Source organism: Lipotes vexillifer, unplaced genomic scaffold, assembly GCF_000442215.2.
Source record: "Lipotes vexillifer unplaced genomic scaffold, Lipotes_vexillifer_v1.1 scaffold1088, whole genome shotgun sequence".
NCBI classification, from domain to species: domain Eukaryota; kingdom Metazoa; phylum Chordata; class Mammalia; order Artiodactyla; family Lipotidae; genus Lipotes; species Lipotes vexillifer.
Window position 1 is genome coordinate 1,900,047 of NW_006779738.1, and position 19,831 is coordinate 1,919,877.

General features: G+C 37.7%; 1 protein-coding gene across 2 annotated transcripts in view; it reads left to right on the plus strand.

The window, feature by feature from the left end:
* The window catches only part of LYST (lysosomal trafficking regulator), a 160,712-nt gene that overhangs the window by 68,251 nt on the left and 72,630 nt on the right, over positions 1–19,831 (plus strand). For both annotated transcript variants that reach the window (XM_007452943.1, XM_007452944.1), the window contains exons 22-30: positions 377–1,004; positions 1,728–1,905; positions 3,712–3,881; positions 5,142–5,372; positions 7,026–7,192; positions 8,311–8,463; positions 15,149–15,340; positions 17,020–17,198; positions 18,840–19,046. In XM_007452943.1, coding sequence (XP_007453005.1) covers positions 377–1,004; positions 1,728–1,905; positions 3,712–3,881; positions 5,142–5,372; positions 7,026–7,192; positions 8,311–8,463; positions 15,149–15,340; positions 17,020–17,198; positions 18,840–19,046 — 2,105 coding nt within the window. The remainder of the gene's footprint in view (positions 1–376; positions 1,005–1,727; positions 1,906–3,711; positions 3,882–5,141; positions 5,373–7,025; positions 7,193–8,310; positions 8,464–15,148; positions 15,341–17,019; positions 17,199–18,839; positions 19,047–19,831) is intronic.

A 19,831-nucleotide genomic window follows, 5' to 3' on the forward strand; every position in this document is an offset into this window, starting at 1 on the left:
ACTCTTTCCACTGTATCAAACTGCATCCTAGTGACTGCTAGCCCGAGGTACATTGAGTTTCACTTAATTCACTTAATTTCACTTCAGTATTACCATTAATCCTAATAACTTTGAATCACTCAGGCAATATTGTATTTTGTTAAGGAGACAGGTAAAGATATGTATTTTGGGAAAATTTTAATAAAAAGTAGTTAAAAGAAAAATAGTTTTAACCTAAGAATTTTTAAGCATTAGTTACTACGACCGTTAGCCTGTATGGGTTCTTTAATATCGCTAGATAAATGGGTTGTTGCTCTGGTTGGGACCGATAGTGCAGAAAAGAAGTGGGCCCGCTCATAAGATTTTTCAGTACTGTTTTTGTGTCTACTCTCACCAGGAAACAATTCCTCCAGTACTGTTCCACAGCAGGTGACTGCCAGCATGTTACGTTCTAGAAGCCTACCAGCATTTCCTACTTCTTCACCTCAAATACAACCACGAAAATTGACTGGAAGTTTGGGTTGTAGTATTGACAAGTTACAAAGCATTGTAGATAATGATGTTGCTTCCCAACCAGAGAAATGGAGCCCTCTGGGGAGTTCCGAGACGCTGAAGAAAGGCAGAGAAGATGCTTTTGTCAGTAGCTGTGAGTCTGCAAAAACGGTTTGTGAAATGGAAGCTGTCCTTTCAGCCCATGCCTCTGTCAGTGGTGTCCCGAAAGGAACATCGGGACTTCCAGTGGTCAAAGTAGATCAGAAGGAGGTGGGAACAGAACCCAGATCAGACGATGACAGTCCTGGGGATGAGTTCTGCCCACGCCGACCTGATTTCCTGAAGGGACTGGCCTCGTTCCAGCAAAGCCACAGCACTATTGCAAGCCTTGGGCTAGCTTTTCCCTCACAGAATGGCTCTGCAGCTGTCGGCCGGTGGCCAAGTCTTGTTGACAGGAACACCGAAGACTGGGAAAACTTTGCCTTTTCTCTCCGTTATGAGCCAAACCACAACCGAACTACAAGTGCTCACAGGTGCTCACATGTTTTTGTATGCCAAACCCCTCCCCGCTTTTTTTTTTTTTTTTACTGTTCTTTGAAGAAGTTCTGTACTTGTAGAAATGTCTTTATTATGGGATCTCTTATAATATAACATATATATTAATAACAAAGGTACCTTTCTCCTTATTTTAATACTAGGTGATATTGAATTCCATATTTAACCAAAGGATAAACCATAACTTGTTCCTGAAGAAAAAATTATCTTATGGTTTATTTAATTCCATATGGTTATTAGAGAAAAACTCTTCAGTTTAGGGAAATTATACGATTTATCATCGTTCCCAAAAGCATCTCAATTAGCACCGTCAGTGAAACTTCCCACAGGATGATGGAAACGTTCACCTGTGCTGTCCACTGCAGGAGACACATAACGCACTTGAAATGTGGCCAGTGCGGCTGAGCAACTGGATTTTTAGTTTAATTTTAAACAGTTTAAATAGCACAAGTGGCTCTTGGAAATCACAGATGTAGAATAGACTAGTGTTTAATAGACGATATACCTAAAAAATACCGGTGATAAAAAGTGATGGCAAATTTGTTAATCACAGTTAAATCAGGAAACATTTTTTAAACCTTATGCACTTTTGTTTCACACGTGAAAATTATTACTACTCATCACAGTTCTTAAGGTAATCATGAGGCACTACTTTCCTCCCTGATCTTGTTTTGGTAAGACTTTCTGGGTCTCTGTTTTAGTGTAACTGAAGACTGTTTGGTACCTGTATGCTGTGGGTTGTATGAACTCTTAAGCGGAGTTCTTCTCATCCTGCCTGATGTTATGCTGGAAGATGTGATGGACAGGCTCATTCAAGCAGATACGCTGTTGGTCCTCGTTAACCACCCATCGCCTGCTGTACAACAAGGAGTTATTAAAGTAAGGGCAAATGCTAAATATGTTGTTTTCATTTGGAACGATAAACATATGCATAATTTAAAATTTGAATGTACATATTCAAATAGACCTGAAGCTTGCTTTTATTCTTAGGCATAATGAGCTGATGTAGTTTGTCACTTCTTACCCCTATTTTTCTCTGTCTTATCATCCAACTTTAAGCCCTCCTCCATATATTGATTCATATCAGTATGTTTTTTTAAGTCTGCTACTTACAAGGAACACACAGGTCATTGGAAGTCTCTCCTGCAGTGTAGTATTGTTAAATCTTAGACACTTCTTTCAGGTTTCAGCTCAGATGTCACCTTCTCAAAGAGGCCTTTCCTGTTCACCTTTCAAAACAGCTTCTGTCTAGCCCTGCGCCTCACCTGTTCTATAATAGCATCCTAGGTGTGTCTTGTAATTACCTTTTTAATTTGTTTGTGTATTTGGTTTATTTTTTAACCTCCCATACTGAAATATAAGTCCTGTGAGGGTAGGCATCTTGTGTCTAATATATAAAAGGTCCTAAGTACATCGTTGAAAGAATAAATATTTGATACGAATGGTTCCCATTAGGAGACAACCCAATATTGACATGGTCTTTAAAGATTCTCATTTTCTTAGTTTGGTGTGGGATATTGTTAGATCAGTTGCAACCCACTATTTACTTAGCTTCCATTTCATGTGTAAAACACTGGGCTAGCTGCTATGTGGGATATAAAGGGGAATAAGCCTCTGCATTTAGGAGTTTATACGCCAGTGGGGAAGAGAGACATATACCCAACTAAGTAAAATGTAAGGACTTGTGTGATGAGTGCTTCAGTGGTAGTATTTATAAAGAAGAATGGGAGCACAGGAAAAGCAAATAATTCTGATGCGGGAACCAGGGAAGGATTCATGCAAAAGGTGTATTTTGTATTATGCTGTGAACTTAGAAAGCTTTTTAAGTAGGGCGGTAAAGAGGTGTGTGTTTTGGGAAGAACAGTCTGTCACCACTGTGAGGGAGTGATCGCAAGGGAGAGAGAGGTGGAAGCGTTGTGTTCGCAGGATATCACAGGGGTCCAGGGGAGAGATGATGAGTCCCTGATCTGGGGAAGTGGAAAGTCAAAGGACAGACAGATTTGAGAGACATTCACTGGAATGGAGGTGAGAGACCTTCATAATTACATGTGGGAAATCAGGACAAGAAAAGCCAAAAGTGAGATTAGCCTTAAAGTCTCATAGGATGGTGCTACTGTGCTCTAAGATCAGAACCATGGAAGAAGTGAGTGTGGAAGGAAAAATAATTACTTAGATTGTATACATGTTGCGTTTAAGATGCTGGGAAAGGATGGAAGTTTAGACCAATGCTCAAGATAAATAAAGTGTTAAGTCTAGAAAAATAGAGGTCTAGGATATATATATATATATATATATATATATATATACTCTTTTTTTTTTTTCAGAGAAAGCATCATACAGTGTTGACTCGTTTTTTCTTTTTCAGAATTAGAATTAGGCACCAATATTCTACTTATACTCAGCTAAGGCTGCCAATCAGCTAGGTGTCCACGCTCAGCTAAAAAGCTAGTTTCCCATCACAGAAGTATTAAGATCTCCAAGACAGGGTCATCATTAGCATTCTGTAATAATCAGAGACAAAGTTCATTTTTGTTTTGCTATGGAGGTGGCATTTTTTTTGAGCTTTCTCTGTTCTATACAGATGAAATTGAACAATAACTTACAACTACAAATATAATACACTGTCTGACTTGTATACATTATATAAAATTTTAACATATTGTCTAACTTAATTTTTTTCCTCAGCTATTAGATGCGTATTTTAATAGAGCATCTAAGGAACAAAAGGATAAATTTCTGAAGAATCGTGGCTTTTCCTTGCTAGCCAACCAGTTGTATCTTCATCGGGGAACTCAGGAATTATTAGAATGCTTCATTGAAATGTTCTTTGGCCGACATGCTGGCCTTGATGAAGAGTAAGTGGGTTCTTCCCTCCACCAGAATTGGGGATCTTTTGTCTTAAATAAATTCGTTAAACTGACTCTTAACAAAATTGCTTGGTCACTCTTAGAAAAAATCTACTAAAAGTCATTTTCCAGGTGAATCAGTTTATTATTTTCCATATTATATTCTTTCTAATATAACTTCTTCCTTTGTATTTCATTCATTAGCTAGGAACTCGTAAGTAAGAAAGAAAGAAAGAAATGCTGCATCCGACGAAAGAAAGTGATAGTTAAGATTTGGTGTCCAGTGTTAACCTGAGGTTAACTGAGAAGAAGGTGGCTTCTGTGGTCCCAGCAGCAGATTATAGGAGGGCTCCACAGACAAGCTCCTCACTCCGTCCGAGACCCGGCTTATCTGGGTGAAGAATAAATCCCCCACCTGGAATTCTGATTACTGAGCTTTGTCCCTGGTATAATGCTGAAGGATTAGCAAATAAGTACAGAAATTAAAGAATATTTTTCTCCCAAGTCAAAAGTTTGGCAGAAAAGTTAAACTGTTATTTCTTTGTATGATAAAGTAGAGAGAAATGTGTGCCTTTGTATTATTATTAAGTGTCTCCTACTTATTTGTAAGTAGACCAATTCAGACCTTGAAGAATTTACTTATTAGTTGCAGCAGTGACAATAGTACTTTGCATTTGCATACAGCTTTTGGCTCTTTCAAAGCAATTCTGCATCATCTCATTTGATTCTCACAACAGTCTTGAGAAGAAAGTAGAGCAAATATCACCACACATATTTGACAGATAAAGAAAATGAGGTATAAAACATGTAAATAATTTCCCTCCATCCCAGAGACAAAGAGTATTGGAACAAGAACTCGAGATCCATTCCTTTCACTAGACCTCTTTTTACTGGTTCCCTGAAATATTGTGTAAAATAGTAGTCTTTTTTTTTTTCTGCACACTTGTTATATAGATCCCTAGAGCAGGGGATCTTTGGACAACTTAGTGGTTCATGGACAAATTAAAGTGAGTCAATTAAAACCATGAAATTGTATAAATGTTTCCCTTGAATATTTGTGTATTTGCCTTGGAACAGACTTCTAGCAACACCTTTTATCTTTTTATTGGAGGGATTTATGATCTAAAAACGGTTAAGAATCCTTGCTTCCCTAAATTATGCTTTATAGCTTCAAAATCAAGTCAACAAAACGGCCCATATTGCAATCATTTTTCCTTATTTCATGGTTTATTGCTTCTAACATGCTCTTAACTGTATTATTTATTATAGATTTGATCTGGAAGATGTGAAAAACATGGGACTTTTTCAGAAGTGGTCTGTCATTCCTATTCTGGGACTAATAGAGACCTCCTTATATGACAACGTGCTCTTGCATAACGCTCTCTTACTTCTTCTCCAAATATTAAATTCTTGTTCTAAGGTAGCAGATATGTTGTTGGATAATGGTCTACTCTACGTGTTATGTAATACAGTAGCAGCTCTGAATGGATTAGAAAAGAAGTAAGTTTTAAATCATTATTTTAAACTACATCTGATAAGAACTTTGGAAAGGGAAAAACTTTACTAGCAAGTTACATTAAAGCATCTGATACTTCATAGTACTTTCAAAGAGTTTCTTTCCTCCAAAACTGATTAAATTAAATTAAATTAAATTTGGAGGGCATATTTTCCATCATTTTCAAAAAGTTTGGTTTTAAAAAAATAAGGTATTTATATGACGCACTTTTAGGTATTTAGAACCTGAAGACAAGGTGAATAAATTTAACTGTCCTCAAATATATTTACCAAGCTTCCACTATAGTCTTACAAAAATTATTATCCCCATCAGGTATAGGAAATTAAGGATTAGAGAGACGTAGTAACTTGTTGTAGATCACACAGCTAGTAAACAGAGAACTTGAGGCTGAATCTTCTCACTTCAGAAGCCTGTTCTTTACAGCCACCATGCTCTCCCACTTTTAGCATGCTGTACCGCTGTCTACTACCATAAATGAATTTCTAGTAGCGAAAAGTACATTGACAAATGGCTGCCCACCAAATTGATTAACAGCTTTAAAAAATACGTTAGGCAACTATATTTTTATTTGGATTTTGTGCCTTCAGTGTCTGCATTTATGATGTACAATATAACATTTTTATTAGCATAACGTTAAGATACAGATCTCCAGAAGCATCACCTTACTGCACGTTAAAACATTAACTATTAAATACATTTTTGCAGAGAAGGCAGAGCATATCCTCGGTGATTCTCTAGGCCAGGGAGGCTCCTGGGTGCTAGAGAGGACAACTTGTGGTCAGCTCAGTTCAGGTTTTATTGGGCACCTGTTTTATTTAGGATCTGTGTGCTGGGTATATGAGAAATACAAAGTATTGTATTCCTCAAAACATTTAGTCTTGATTATAATACAGTGCATGAAATTGGTGGAACTTGGGAAGAGTACCAGCAGGCTCCTGCTAAGAGCAGTTTGTTGCCGTTGTTGTTTTAAAGAAACTGTACTTACAGAATGTCCTTATATGCTACTCTATTGATTGCCCCCCGCCACACCGAATTTACCATGTCTAACTCTTGCTTGATTTTGAAAACGTAAGTGGAGAGGCTTAATATCACACACTGAGGTAGATTATCACGGTTAAAAATTGAGGGACAGAAGATACTAATTCATAGTTATTAGGTAGTTGTACGTGATTAATATATACGTTCAAATCTGTATCTCTTTTTATCCTTAAAATAAACATACTTTGTGTAAGTGGGATTCAGAGAGGCCAGTTAATTTATTCAAATTCACCACTTCTGTGAAGCCTTCTCCGAATATCCCTCTTCATAGCCACAGAATCTTCACCTTTAGTGTGTTGGGAACCTGCCAGTGCATTCCCACAGTATCTTGTGTTAGTCTCTGTTGTTACATTTACCACCACTTACTGGTTATAGTTATCTGTTCACTTGTCTGGTCCTTTGCAAGCTGAATTTTCACAGGAGTCAAAGCGTGTCTTCTTATTTCTGTTCCTAGCATGTAGTTTATGTAACCTGCCATAGAGTAAGCATGGATAAATGGATAAATATCGAATGAACGCATGAAAGAATGAATGAATACTGGCAGAACAGGAATTTAAACCAGTTCTGTTTGCCTTAAATTATTTGTTCTTTTTCTTTAGCGTTCCTTTGAATGAATACAGGTTGCTTGCTTGTGATCTGCAGCAACTTTTCATAGCCGTTACAATTCATGCTTGCAGTTCCTCAGGCTCACAATATTTTAGAGTTATTGAAGATCTTATTGTACTGCTTGGATATCTTCAAAATAGCAAAAGCAAGAGGACCCAAAGTAAGATCTAATTTTCATGGATTTGTGGGAGGCAGTTGTATAATAGGCAAAAATGTTAGTAGAACCTAATCTCTTTCTCTGGCTTCTCTAGAGAGAGTGGGATAGAGGAGAGAAACTGTTTTACTAAAGGTTCATCCTTAACTTTGTTTACTGGCTTTAAAAAGAAGCCTTTTTAAGTGGCAAAGATTTAAAAGTGATGCCCTGATGTAATTAGTAGCTGCCAACGCATCACTAAAAGAAGCTGCTAGGACTTCCCTGGTGGTGCAGTGGTTAAGACTCCACGCTCCCAATGCAGGGGACCTGGGTTCGATCCCTGGTCGGGGAATAGATCCCACATGCATGCCGCAACTAAGAGTTCGCATGCTGCAACTAAGAGTTCACATGCCACAACTAAGACCTGGTGCAACCAAATAAATAAATAAATATTTAAAAACAAAACAAAACAAAACTGCTGATTTTTCTTACCAAGTAGAATGAAAAGGCTTATGCTGAATAGTAACATAAAACATTAGTTTTCTTTAGTGGCAAATACTACAGTGAATATGAGGCAGAAAAATGTGAGAATTTCTGGTTAAACTTTTGCCTTATATATTAAAAAGGCTGTTCTTTAAAACAATTATATAAAACGAAATGAATTTGTGAGCTAGTATTTTTCTATTGAACTTTTTATAGTAATCATTCAGAAATTTGCTTTAAAATTGCTTTTAAAGATAGTAAAGAAATGTTTACAACCATTGAGAACTCACGTTGATCAAAAATTTTAAATTTATCTCTAATAAAACATTATTGGCAGGTTGTTTCTTTTTTGTTTTGTTTTTTTTTTGCGGTACGCGAGCCTCTCACCGTTGCGGCCTCTCCCCTTGCGGAGCACAGGTTCCAGACGCACAGGCTCAGCGGCCATGGCTTACGGGCCCAGCCGCTCCACAGCATGTGGGATCCTCCCGGACCGGGGCACGAACCCGTGTCCCCTGCATTGGCAGGCGGACTCTCAGCGACTGCGCCACCAGGGAAGCCCTATTGGCAGTTTTGATATTGCATAAATGTAAGAATCAATTCAATTTTTTTTAAAAATTAACAACCACATAGCTTGAAAACATTCTAGTATCTTCTGTTTTTAGATATGGCTGTTGCACTACAGTATAGAGTTCTCCAGGCTGCTATGGAATTTATAAGGACCACCGCAAATCATGACTCTGAAAACCTTACAGATTCATCTCAGTCGCCTTCTGCTCCCCATCATGCAATATTTCAAAAGCGAAAGAGCATTGCTGGTGAGTGCTGAAATAATGTTTTAATAATTATAAATGGAAGGTAGCTTGACTCTCCTGTATTCTGATGGCATTCACATTTGAAAACATTTCTTTGTTTCAAAAGCTAAACTATAAAGTTCGAGAAGGTTTTCCTCCCAGAGGAGGAAAACTGCTACTTTCCTACTGCTTTCTTTTCACTGCTGTTCTCATTCAGTTATCTCTTGAGCACCTGCCATGTGCCAAGCACTGTGTTAAATGTTGACGATACAGTGATGAAAAAAATAAAAAGACACAGATTCTTTCCTTCTACCACAAAGTAGTAGAGAAATGTAGAAGGTAGGAATAGAGACCATAACAGGGCAGCCTGATTTACATCCAGAGTTAGGGAAGTCTCTGAGGAAGTGGGATTTCAATATAAGGGATGAGAAAGGAGTTAGCAGGAGCCAGAGGAAGAGTATTACAGGCAGAATGAACAGCTGACGTGCAGGTCCTGGGGCAGGAAAAAGCTAAGGTTGTTCAGAGAACTGAAAGAAAGCCATGTAGCTGAAGTATAGCCCTTGATGAGATAGTGCTGCCAGATGAGGCTATACAGGACGGCATGAACCAGATCATGTGTCATCATATGGGCCATGTTAAGGAGTTTATTAGATTTTATCCTAATGGGAAATTGTCAGAGGTTTTTAAGTAGCTGGCATGACATAACCAGATTTTCATTTTGTAAAGACCATTCTGGTTTCTGTGCAGAGTGGATTAGAGGAAAGTAGGAAAGGTAGTGGGAAGTGCAAGGAGGAGGCTATTGCAATAGTCAGGGCAGGAGATGATGGTGGCTCGGATATGGTTATGTTATGCACGTGACTTTAGGGCTTGCTGTAAATGAGGACATGTCATCAAATTCTTATTTTTAATATTGTTAGACTTACTGTTTCCACAAAATCTGCTCTGACCTATATACACATTAATTCAGAAAGATAACGTAAACACCCCCCCCACACACACACATTGGCTCTATATATGCGCACACACTCACACACACACATATATATATATATACGTCTGTATATACTGGACATAGGTGCATGCACACACACACACACACACACACACTCACACACACATGCATCTGTATATACTGGACATAGGTGCATGCGCGCACACAAAAACACACATATATATATACGTCTTTGTCTACTGGACATAGGTGCATGCACGCACGCACACACACACACACATATACGTCTGTATATACTGGACATAGGTACATGCGCACACGCACACACACATATACGTCTGTATATACTGTACATAGGTACATGCGCACACACACGCACACACACACACATATACGTCTGTATATACTGGACATAGGTACATGTGCACACACACACACATATATACGTCTGTATATACTGGACATAGGTGCATGCGCACACACACACACACGTCTGTATATACTAGACATAGGTGCATGCACGCGCACACACACATATATACGTCTGTGTATATGGACATAGGTACATGCGCGCGCGCGCACACACACACACATATATAAATATACATCTGTATATACTGGACACAGGTACATGCACGCACACACACATATATATGTCTGTATATACTGGACATGGGTGCATGCGTGCACACACACACACATATACGTCTGTATATACTGGAAATAGGTACATGCACGCGCGCACACACATATATACATCTGTACACACTGGACATAGGTACATGCGCTCACACACACACACATATATGTCTGTATATACTGGACATGGGTGCATGTGCGTGCGCACACACACACATATGTCTGTATATACTGGACGTAGGTACATGCGCACGCACACACACATATACATCTGTATATACTGGACATAGGTACATGCGCTCACACACACACACACACACACACATATATATACGTCTGTATATACTGGACATGGGTGCATGCGTGCGCGCACGCGCGCGCACACACACACACATTTCTCCAAACAGAGGACTTGGTAAATTGTTTGAAATGTGATCACCGATACAGTCTTGAGGGCTTTTAAATCCAAATCTTTCTTCTACCTGAGTTAAACTGCTTCATTGTGGTCGGTGCTATGCCAAAGTTTAAAACCATGTGAAACACTCATCTGTAGAGGAAAGCTATCAAATATACATTGTTTCGCAGGAGTATGTTTACATTATGCTAAATGAAAGTTTATGTAAATAAAATTTGTAAAGCATCCACGTAACTAAACTTATCTCCCTATACATCCTTCCTTAATTAATTAATTTATTATTTTTTTAACATCTTTATTGGAGTGTAATTGCTTTACAATGGTGTGTTAGTTTCTGCTTTATAACAAAGTGAATCAGCTATACATATACATATATGCCCATATCTCTTCCCTCTTGCGTCTCCCTCCCTCCCACCCTCCCTCTCCCACCCCTATAGGTGGTCACAAGGCACCAAACTGATCTCCCTGTGCTATGCGGCTGCTTCCCACTAGCTAGCTATTTTACATTTGGTAGTGTATATGTGTCAGTGCTACTGTCTCGCTTCGTCCCAGCTTACCCTTCCCCCTCCCCGTGTCCTCAAGTCCATTCTCTATGTCTGCATCTTTATTCATGTCCTGCCCCTAGGTTCTTCAGAACCAATTTTTTTGTTTTTTTAGATTCCATGTATATGTGGTAGCGTACAGTATCTGTTTTTCTCTTTCTGACCTACTTCACTCTGTATGACAGACTCTAGGTCTATCCACCTCATTACAAATAACTCAATCTCGTTTCTTTTTATGGCTGAGTAATATTCCATTGTAAATATGTGCCACATCTTCTTTATCCTTCCCTGATGTAATATCTGAATATAATCTCTCCTCATGAGCTTCCCTCCCAGTTGTGCCTCTTTTGTCCCAGGTGGAATTCCATCTTTTACCAAGTCTGGCAGTAGTGCTCAACTGCCTGCATGCCAAAAAGTGACTTTTGGACCATTTTCCCTTTGCAGGATTTCTTAGATAGTCAGAGACTGCTTAGATGGAATTCACCCTCTTTGACAGAGGAAAGTATACCTTTACTACCTGCACAAATGCCTGCTATTTCTTCCTTCTTGACGTTTCTCTTTCTCATATCTGTTTCTTCCCTTTTCTACCTAGTTCCCTGGTTTAGTTGATGATCAGCTTGTGCCTGGGTTAACACAGTAGCCCTTTTGCTGTTTTCTGTTTGATCTGTGATTTCTCTAATTAGTCTGTCATCTCTCTCTTTTATGTACTAGAGCTTTTATCACCCTAAGCCTAAGAGCCCTGCAGAGCTCCACGTTTGTATTATTTATTTTTTCTTTGTGTGAGTCATTTTAAAGTAGATAATAGACTTTTAGTCCTTTCTCTAAACCATTCTCCTTTTTGTTCCTGACTCCTCTAGCCTCTTCTACTGGGGCTTATATTTTTCACACTATCTAAGTAAATGCAGTTACCGTAAGGCCACATGAGGCTTATAGAATCCTAAAAATTTTGAACTTGATAAAAGACCTTGAAAGTCATCCAGTCCAGCTTCCTCATGTTGCAGATCCACCGAGGCCTAGACTTAGAGACTGCTGGAGCGAGGCCCCTGCACCCATCTCTTTGTGTCCTACCCAACACCCACTCCTTCCAGGTCTGTTGTATCTTTATGTCTCTCTCAGGTCTCTCCCAAGAATTCTTCCTGTTTTAAATACTACCTTATTTAAATTCTGTCATTGTGAATCCAGTCTATAAAACTCCACTTTATATGTGTTAAACTGTTGCTTTGTATTTCTTTCCATGTTGTTTTACACATGTATTTGGCAAAGCCTGTGTTTTATTTGTTGAGTATTAGTCAAAAATTATTGTCAAAAGTGTGTTGGCCTTGTACACTGTCGGTGTAAAACATACACAGTGCTGAAGCTCCTCTGCTTCTGAGCAGTGTGGTTATTAAAAACTCACCTAAGTCCATTTGTTCATGATACTAAAGTGACTAAGAGGGATTTATATTTCCATCATTTAGATAATGAACTGTTCCTTCAAAGATTTCGTACAGGCTGTTCTCATTAGTGACAGATGTTTGGATGGATGTTCTTTTCCTGGATAGACTTGTTTAGCGTTTACTGAAAACTGCTGAGAAGGCTGGCGTCTCCAACCCCACAGCCGCCACCCCCTGCACCTCCCGCAGGCCTTGTAGGGACAGCTCCTCTTGTGGCCACACACCACAGTTTTTGATGGCAGACAGGTTCACTTAGGCTGTGAATTCCAGGATATCCATGGCCTGGGACCAGCGTTTCTTCAGCAGCACTTTCGCCACATCTAGATTGTGAGTTCTCATACTCTTGGAGGCGTTAGGTAATATTTTATTGCCAGCTTAATCTTCTTACAGCCTGACTCGTGTACCATTCTGCTCAACAGCTCCAGTGGTTCCCTACCACCCAGTGAACAAAGCGCCGATTCCTTCGTGTCCGTGTCTTTTTTTTTTTATATATATACGTAGATATTTATAAGAGAGAGAGAGAGAATTCTGCTTGAATAGTATCATCACTATTTAGTATCACTCAACCTTTTGTTTGTAAACTGATTTATATTTCTACTCAATATAGTATACTTTTCCATATAATATAAATATTCTTATATTTAATGAATGCCTAATAATCTGTTAGATTTGCCATGATCAGAATTCTTCCCAACCTTCTTCCCTAACCATTATCAATAAACAAAGGTTTTTTTTTTTTACTTGTTTGTTTTGCTATTATAACAGGATAGCAATGTACATTCTTACATATGTATTTTTTCCCTTGTCTGCTTATCAATATAAAAACTTTACACATCACCTTAATACACAAAGGAAGAAGTAAGTGTTAGGGTATTATTTAAAGAGCTACACATACATTTAAACTGTCATAAATAATCATATATGTGTGTGCATGTGTGTGTGTGTGTGTGTGTGTGTGTGTGTGTGTGTGTGTGTGTGTGTGTGTGTGTGTGTGTGTGTGTGTGTGTGTATCGTGTTATTGATATAATTCAACTACCAATGAATTTCCTTCATATTTCAACCATTAATAACAATACCAACTATTAACTTTTAATTCTTTGTATGAGACAGGCATTGTGTTTCATGTACATTATTTTATTTAATCCACAGAACAAACCTCTTTATCCATTCATTCAGCCATCAAATATTTATTGAGCATCAGCCATGTATCAGTTATGATCTCATCTGGTCTCATGGAACTTATATTTTACTGGAGAAAATGGTCAATAAGCCTGTAAACAAATATATTTAGTATAATGTCAGATAGTGACAAATATCTACCTGTGAGGTAGGCTCTATTTTACTTTCTAATCCACATCTTACATATAAGGAACCTGAGGCTTAGAAAGCAGAGTATGTGAGGCCACACCACCTCAATGCAGCTTCACAGCCTGACTGCTGGGATACCCTCCCACTTTTTCAAGTACATAGAACTGAAGAAGACTTAACATTTCCTTATTTGGTGTATTGTTGTATCTCTGAATTGTGATTATCAGCTGCTTATACAGCATGAAAGCTGTCAGAGATGTAGACGTTTGGAAGAATCTGCTTAAACTAAGGACATCATCTGATAATATTATTCTTGAATATATCCCAGATATGAATTTTTCTTCCTATTATTTGCTTCATTTTTGTCTCAAAGCTGACTCCACCTACCAAAATGTATTAACTGATAAAAAATACTGATTACCTAAAATACTGGACAATCTAAAATGCTTTTAAAATATTTACATATCTTGCAGGACGAGTCATTAAAACCTATTGTAAGTAATGTGTATAGAGGCTATTTGTGGACTTTGATATATATGCTTTCATAATTTAAAAAAAGGTTCAATTCCAATGAAGGATTTCATTATTCCTCACCTACCAAGACGTCATCTTTGTTCCTGTGGTCAACTTCCGACGCCCTTCTCCTTCAGTCCATTAAATCAAGACTCAGTCCCCTCCTTTTCTCCTGGATCCGCTCCCTGTGCGGTGCCTTTCAGAGCAGGTGCAGTAACGATGTAGGAACCCCATCCCTGCCTCTTTAACCTGAGGAAACATTTCTCGGGAAGTGCTTTTGAGGATTGAATCCCACCTGATGCATATGTTCCAAATCACTTTAATATCTGGGCTCTTCACTTTACTTGGCTGATTTCTACTATGTCACTATATACACTTTTCAAAACTAATTTATAAAATTCAGCAATGTTAATTACCCAGAAATAGTAATGTTCATGCTAAAATGTGATGTGCTTTAAAAATCTGTTGATTATTTTGGAATACGAGGAAGTGAAACAGTATTTGAAAATATTTTGTCAAAGCATTCTGAACTGTATGTGTGTGTGTGTGTGTATATACACACACACACACACACACACACAGGCACACACACACACGCACACGCACACACCCTTCTAACAGTTCGAGTTTTTCAGAGGACTAAAATTCTGCAAATGATATCCACCCTACTAAGCTGTGTCACAAGCTTCAACATTCTTGCTTCAGACTTTGACATCAGAGGTACTGTTGCACTTCTTCAAAGAGGGAAAACATACGTCCTCTTAATCACTCTCTTTCCTTTGTATAAATTACCTTTGAATTAAATAAGGTTCTTTTCATGGTCTGATAATCAAAAAGTTACAGCAGAAATAGTTTCTTTGGTCCTTGTTGACTCTGGCATTTGACGTTTTCCTTTATGTACTTGAAGGTCCTCGAAAATTTCCCCGTGCTCAAACTGACTCTCTTCTGATGAAAATGCGTTCAGTAGCAAGTGATGAACTTCATATGATGATGCAACGGAGAATGAGCCAGGAGAATCCTGTCCAGGCGACCGAAACAGAGCTTGCACAGAGACTGCAGCGGCTCACCATTTTAGCAGTTAACAGGATTATTTATCAAGGTAGGACTAGAGAATAAATATGTTCTTACTCAGATATTGAACTAAAAGGAAAATAATTTAAGAGAGAGCTGACTAGGTTTCAAATTTTTTAGCAGCATTATACTTTCATTGTTAGCATCCACACTAGTAAAAGAATCTCTCATTTGGAACTAATAGCCTTGAGTAAAATTCCACTTTTTAGTATGTTAAATGCTGGCCTAGACTGACCATTGAAGTTTAAAATAGTACAGCACCTCCAGTATATTTTTTTAAACTTTGAGATAATCATAGGTTCACATGCAGTTACTAGGAAATATTACAGAGATCCTGTGTACCCTTTACCCAGTTTCCCCCAATGGATCTTGCAAAACTATAGTCCAATATCAGTACCAGGATATTGACATCAATACAGTCAAGAAAAAGAACATTTCCATCACCACAAGAATCTATATGTTGCCTTTTAGCACCACACCCATCTTCCTACCACCCCCATCCGTTCCTCAGTCCCTGGCAACTATCAATCTGTTCTCCATTTCTATATTTTCATCATTTCAAGCATGCTAAATAAATGGGACCATACAGTACGCAGCCTTGTGTAGGACTGGCTTTTTTCACTCAGCGTAATTCTCTGTAGAGTCATCCTAGTTGTTGCATGTATCAATAGTTTGTTCCCTTTTTGGTTTTGGTGAGGAGTAGTCCATAGCTTAGATGTCACAGTTTAGTCATTTACCTGTTGAAAGTTGATCTGGGTGTTTTTCAGTTTGGCATTATTACACATAAAGCTAGCTGCTATAAACATTTATGTAAAAGTTTTTGTGTGAACGTGGGGCTTTCCTTTTCTGGGATAAAAGTCCAAGAGTGCAGTTTCTAGGTTGTACGGTAGATCTGTGTTTTGTTCTTGTTAAGAAACTGCCAAACTTTTCTAGAGTGGCAGTATAATTTTATATTCCTACCAGCAATATGTGAGTGATCCAGTTTTCTTCACGTGTTTACCAGCATTAGGAGTTTCACTGTTTTTAATTTCAGCCATTCTGATAGGTAATATAGGGGTATAGCCTTGTGGTTTCAATGTGCGTTTCTACAGGGGCTAAATGATTTATATATTTATGTATAAACTTTAATACCTACAGCAACCACTAAAAAGCTATGCAAAGAAATATACTCAAAAACACTGTAGATAAGTCAAAATTCTAAAAAACGTTCAAGTGACACTCAAGGCTTGTTTTTTTTTTTTTTAACTTTTCTAATTTATGTTTGGGGCAACCAGCCTCCAGGGTAATGCATAGCATTTGATGGGATAGCATGTCCAGTGAAACAGGTCTGCACATCTGTCTAATGTAAATATCACATGGTCTTTATGTTTAATTTGTACCTTTATGACTTTCATAATTTTTCAGTTTAATTCATCTTCATTAGTAAAATAAACCTTTAATTTAGAACTGCGTGACTTATGTATATTTAAATTTCTACATTGTTTTAGGTGAATTCATTTTCTCTAGTATTTTGTATCTAGTATTTTGTATTTTCTACATCTAATGCACCTACTACACATTTATCTTGTGACAACGGAATCAGAAATTACATAGAATATTTTTGCCAGCATCATTATCATTTGTAATGGCCAGTGATTTGACTAATTCAAATTTGACTAATTTTTTGACTTGATTTCACTAATTTTTTATTCGTCTTTTAATTCAAAGAGTTTAATCCAGACATTATTGACATTTTGAGTACTCCAGAAAATGCACCTCAAAGCAAGACCTCAGTTTCCCAGACTGAAATTTCTGAAGAAAATATTTATCATGAACAGCCTTCTGGTTTCAATCCATTTCAGAAAGAAATGTTCACATATCTGGTAGAAGGCTTCAAAGTATCTACTGTAAGTAAATTAATTACATGGGAAATGTTCATTCACAGAAAAGGATCAGGGGTTTTATGTGTCTGTATTATATGTTTTCAAAATCATATTCCTACACTTTCACAGCATTTTCTGAAACTCAGACAACTTGAATGTTAATAAGAGTAAAATGTATGCTAATTTACCCTTTCGAAAAGGACTCACTTCATGCAGCATTGTTTTTAAGTCTGTAACCCAACAACCATTTTCTAATGTTGTAATTTTGTAAATAAGATCAGCATCAGAAAAGAGTAAGAATTTGATGATTACTATGAGGTTTAAACTAATAACCTGTTTTTAACGGACTTTATTTATAGCTCCCTACTCTAGAATTATTATTATTATGAATAACTGTGAAGTGTAGATGTTGCCTTAAGCATATCCAACACCTTCAGAGTGACAGAGAATACTGACAAGCGTCAGGCTCCATTTATCATCAGCTCACTTAGGGTTCTGTGGGCCACTTACAATTGACCATAGGGAACAAATTGGTCAGTACACTCCATAGATACCAAAGGCTAATCTAATTCTAGCAGAACTCATAAATCATGATTCTGCCAATCTCTAAATCTAAACTAGATTTTGTTGTCTGCAGGTTCCACTTAGAACTGAATCATTCACACAGAGCCCTTAGGGCTAGGAGTAATGGAGAGCCATTTCCCAGACTCAGAATAAACTCTAAAATGTACTGATTCCAGTTTTTAAACCAGATGCAGGATGTTTGATCAGGATTGGGTTAGCCTTAGTTGGGACCACAATCAAAACAACTTACTTGGTTATTTGTTAGGGGATATTGATGGTCAATTTACATGCAGTTCTTAATTTGTGACAATTATACTCAATGTTTTAGTATTAATTCAAGTCTTTATTAGGAATCCTTTCTCTTTTATATTGCAAAATCAATGTAGGCTTATCTAACACTGTTCTTTGATGGTTATTTTTTTTTTTCCTTTTAAAATTTAAAAATCCAAGCCCTAGGTAATTTTTTTAAGCAGCTTAGGACTTTAGCTTCTTTGTCTCTCCTTTTTAAAATTGTGGTAAAATATACATAACATAAATTTTGCTATTTAAGTGTCCATTCACACTGTTGTGCAACCATTACCACTATCTATCCCCAGAACTTTTTCCATTATCCCAAACTGAAACTCTGTACCCATGAAATAGTAACTCCCCATACGTCAACTTTGATTTTCTAGATACCTCATATAAGTTATCATACAATATTTGATATAATATTTGTCCTTTTTGTATGTGGCTTATTTCATGATTCATTTTAGTAAAATGTTTTTAAGTTCATTCATACTGAAACATGTATCAGAACTTCCTTTTTAAGGCTGAACAGTATTCCATTCTGTGTGTATACCACATTTTGTTTATCCATTCATCCATCAGTGGGTATTTGGATTGTTTCTACCTTTTGGCTGTTTTGAACAATGCTGCTGTGAACATCGGTGTACATCCATCTCTTTTAAACCCCATTTGTATGGAGGTGTATGTGTTTCTAATTTCAACTGTTTAAAAATTCTGGAGTAAAACATGTTCTGTGATTTTTAGGACTGTGCTGAGGTTAGGATATTATTGCTTAAGAAGTTTGATCCTAATTCATTTCTGTTTTAATTTAAGAGTTCAAGTAAAGCCAGTGGTTCCAGACAGCAGTGGGCTAAAATCTTATGGTCTTGTAAGGAAACCTTCCGAATGCAGCTTGGGAGACTGCTCGTGCATATTTTGTCACCAGCCCACCCTTCACAAGAGAGAAAGCAAATTTTTGAAATAGTTCGTGAACCAAATCATCAGGAAATACTACGAGACTGTCTTAGCCCATCCCTGCAAGTAAGTACCCCAGTACCTCGTAAGTAAAAACTATTGGTCAAATATAAAACTGTACAAAACAAGAACTGAACTTAAACTGTATTTTCATGCCAAACACCATAAATTAGTTTTCTTACCAAACAAATATTTTCTGAGGTCTTTCTTCAGATGCTCTTTACCAGAGTCAATTTGACCTCTCTGTTTATTCCCCATTTCCTTTTCCAGGGTTTAAGAAGTTCTGTATCTGAGTTCTTATAAGACCCTTTGCAGTTTGTTACTAAATCTTGAAGTGTTTTCTTTAAGAACTGTTTGGAGACTTTTTTTAAGCATTATATTATCCATGAAACATCTATAGTGAATAGCTCGAACAACAGTACATATAGCATATTTCAAAAATACTTATAGTAAGTTAAAACAAAATATATTTCTTGATCATCTGGAATGATAAAATCAAAATACCTGGGCTTCCCTGGTGGCGCAGTGGTTGAGAGTCCGCCTGCCGATGCAGGGGACATGGGTTCGTGCCCCGGTCCCGGAAGATCCCACATGCCGCGGAGCGGCTGGGCCCGTGAGCCGTGGCCGCTGAGCCTGCGTGTCCGGAGCCTGTGCTCCGCAACGGGAGAGGCCACAACAGTGAGAGGCCCGCATAACGCAAAAACAAACAAAATGCTTAAAGAATTTTAAAGTCTATAAATTCTATCACTTAACTAGCAATAGATGGAGAATTTAAATGGTACAACCATTCTAGACAGCTGTTCAGCAGTTTCTTATAAAATTAGACATACCCTTAACCTGTGACCCTAGAC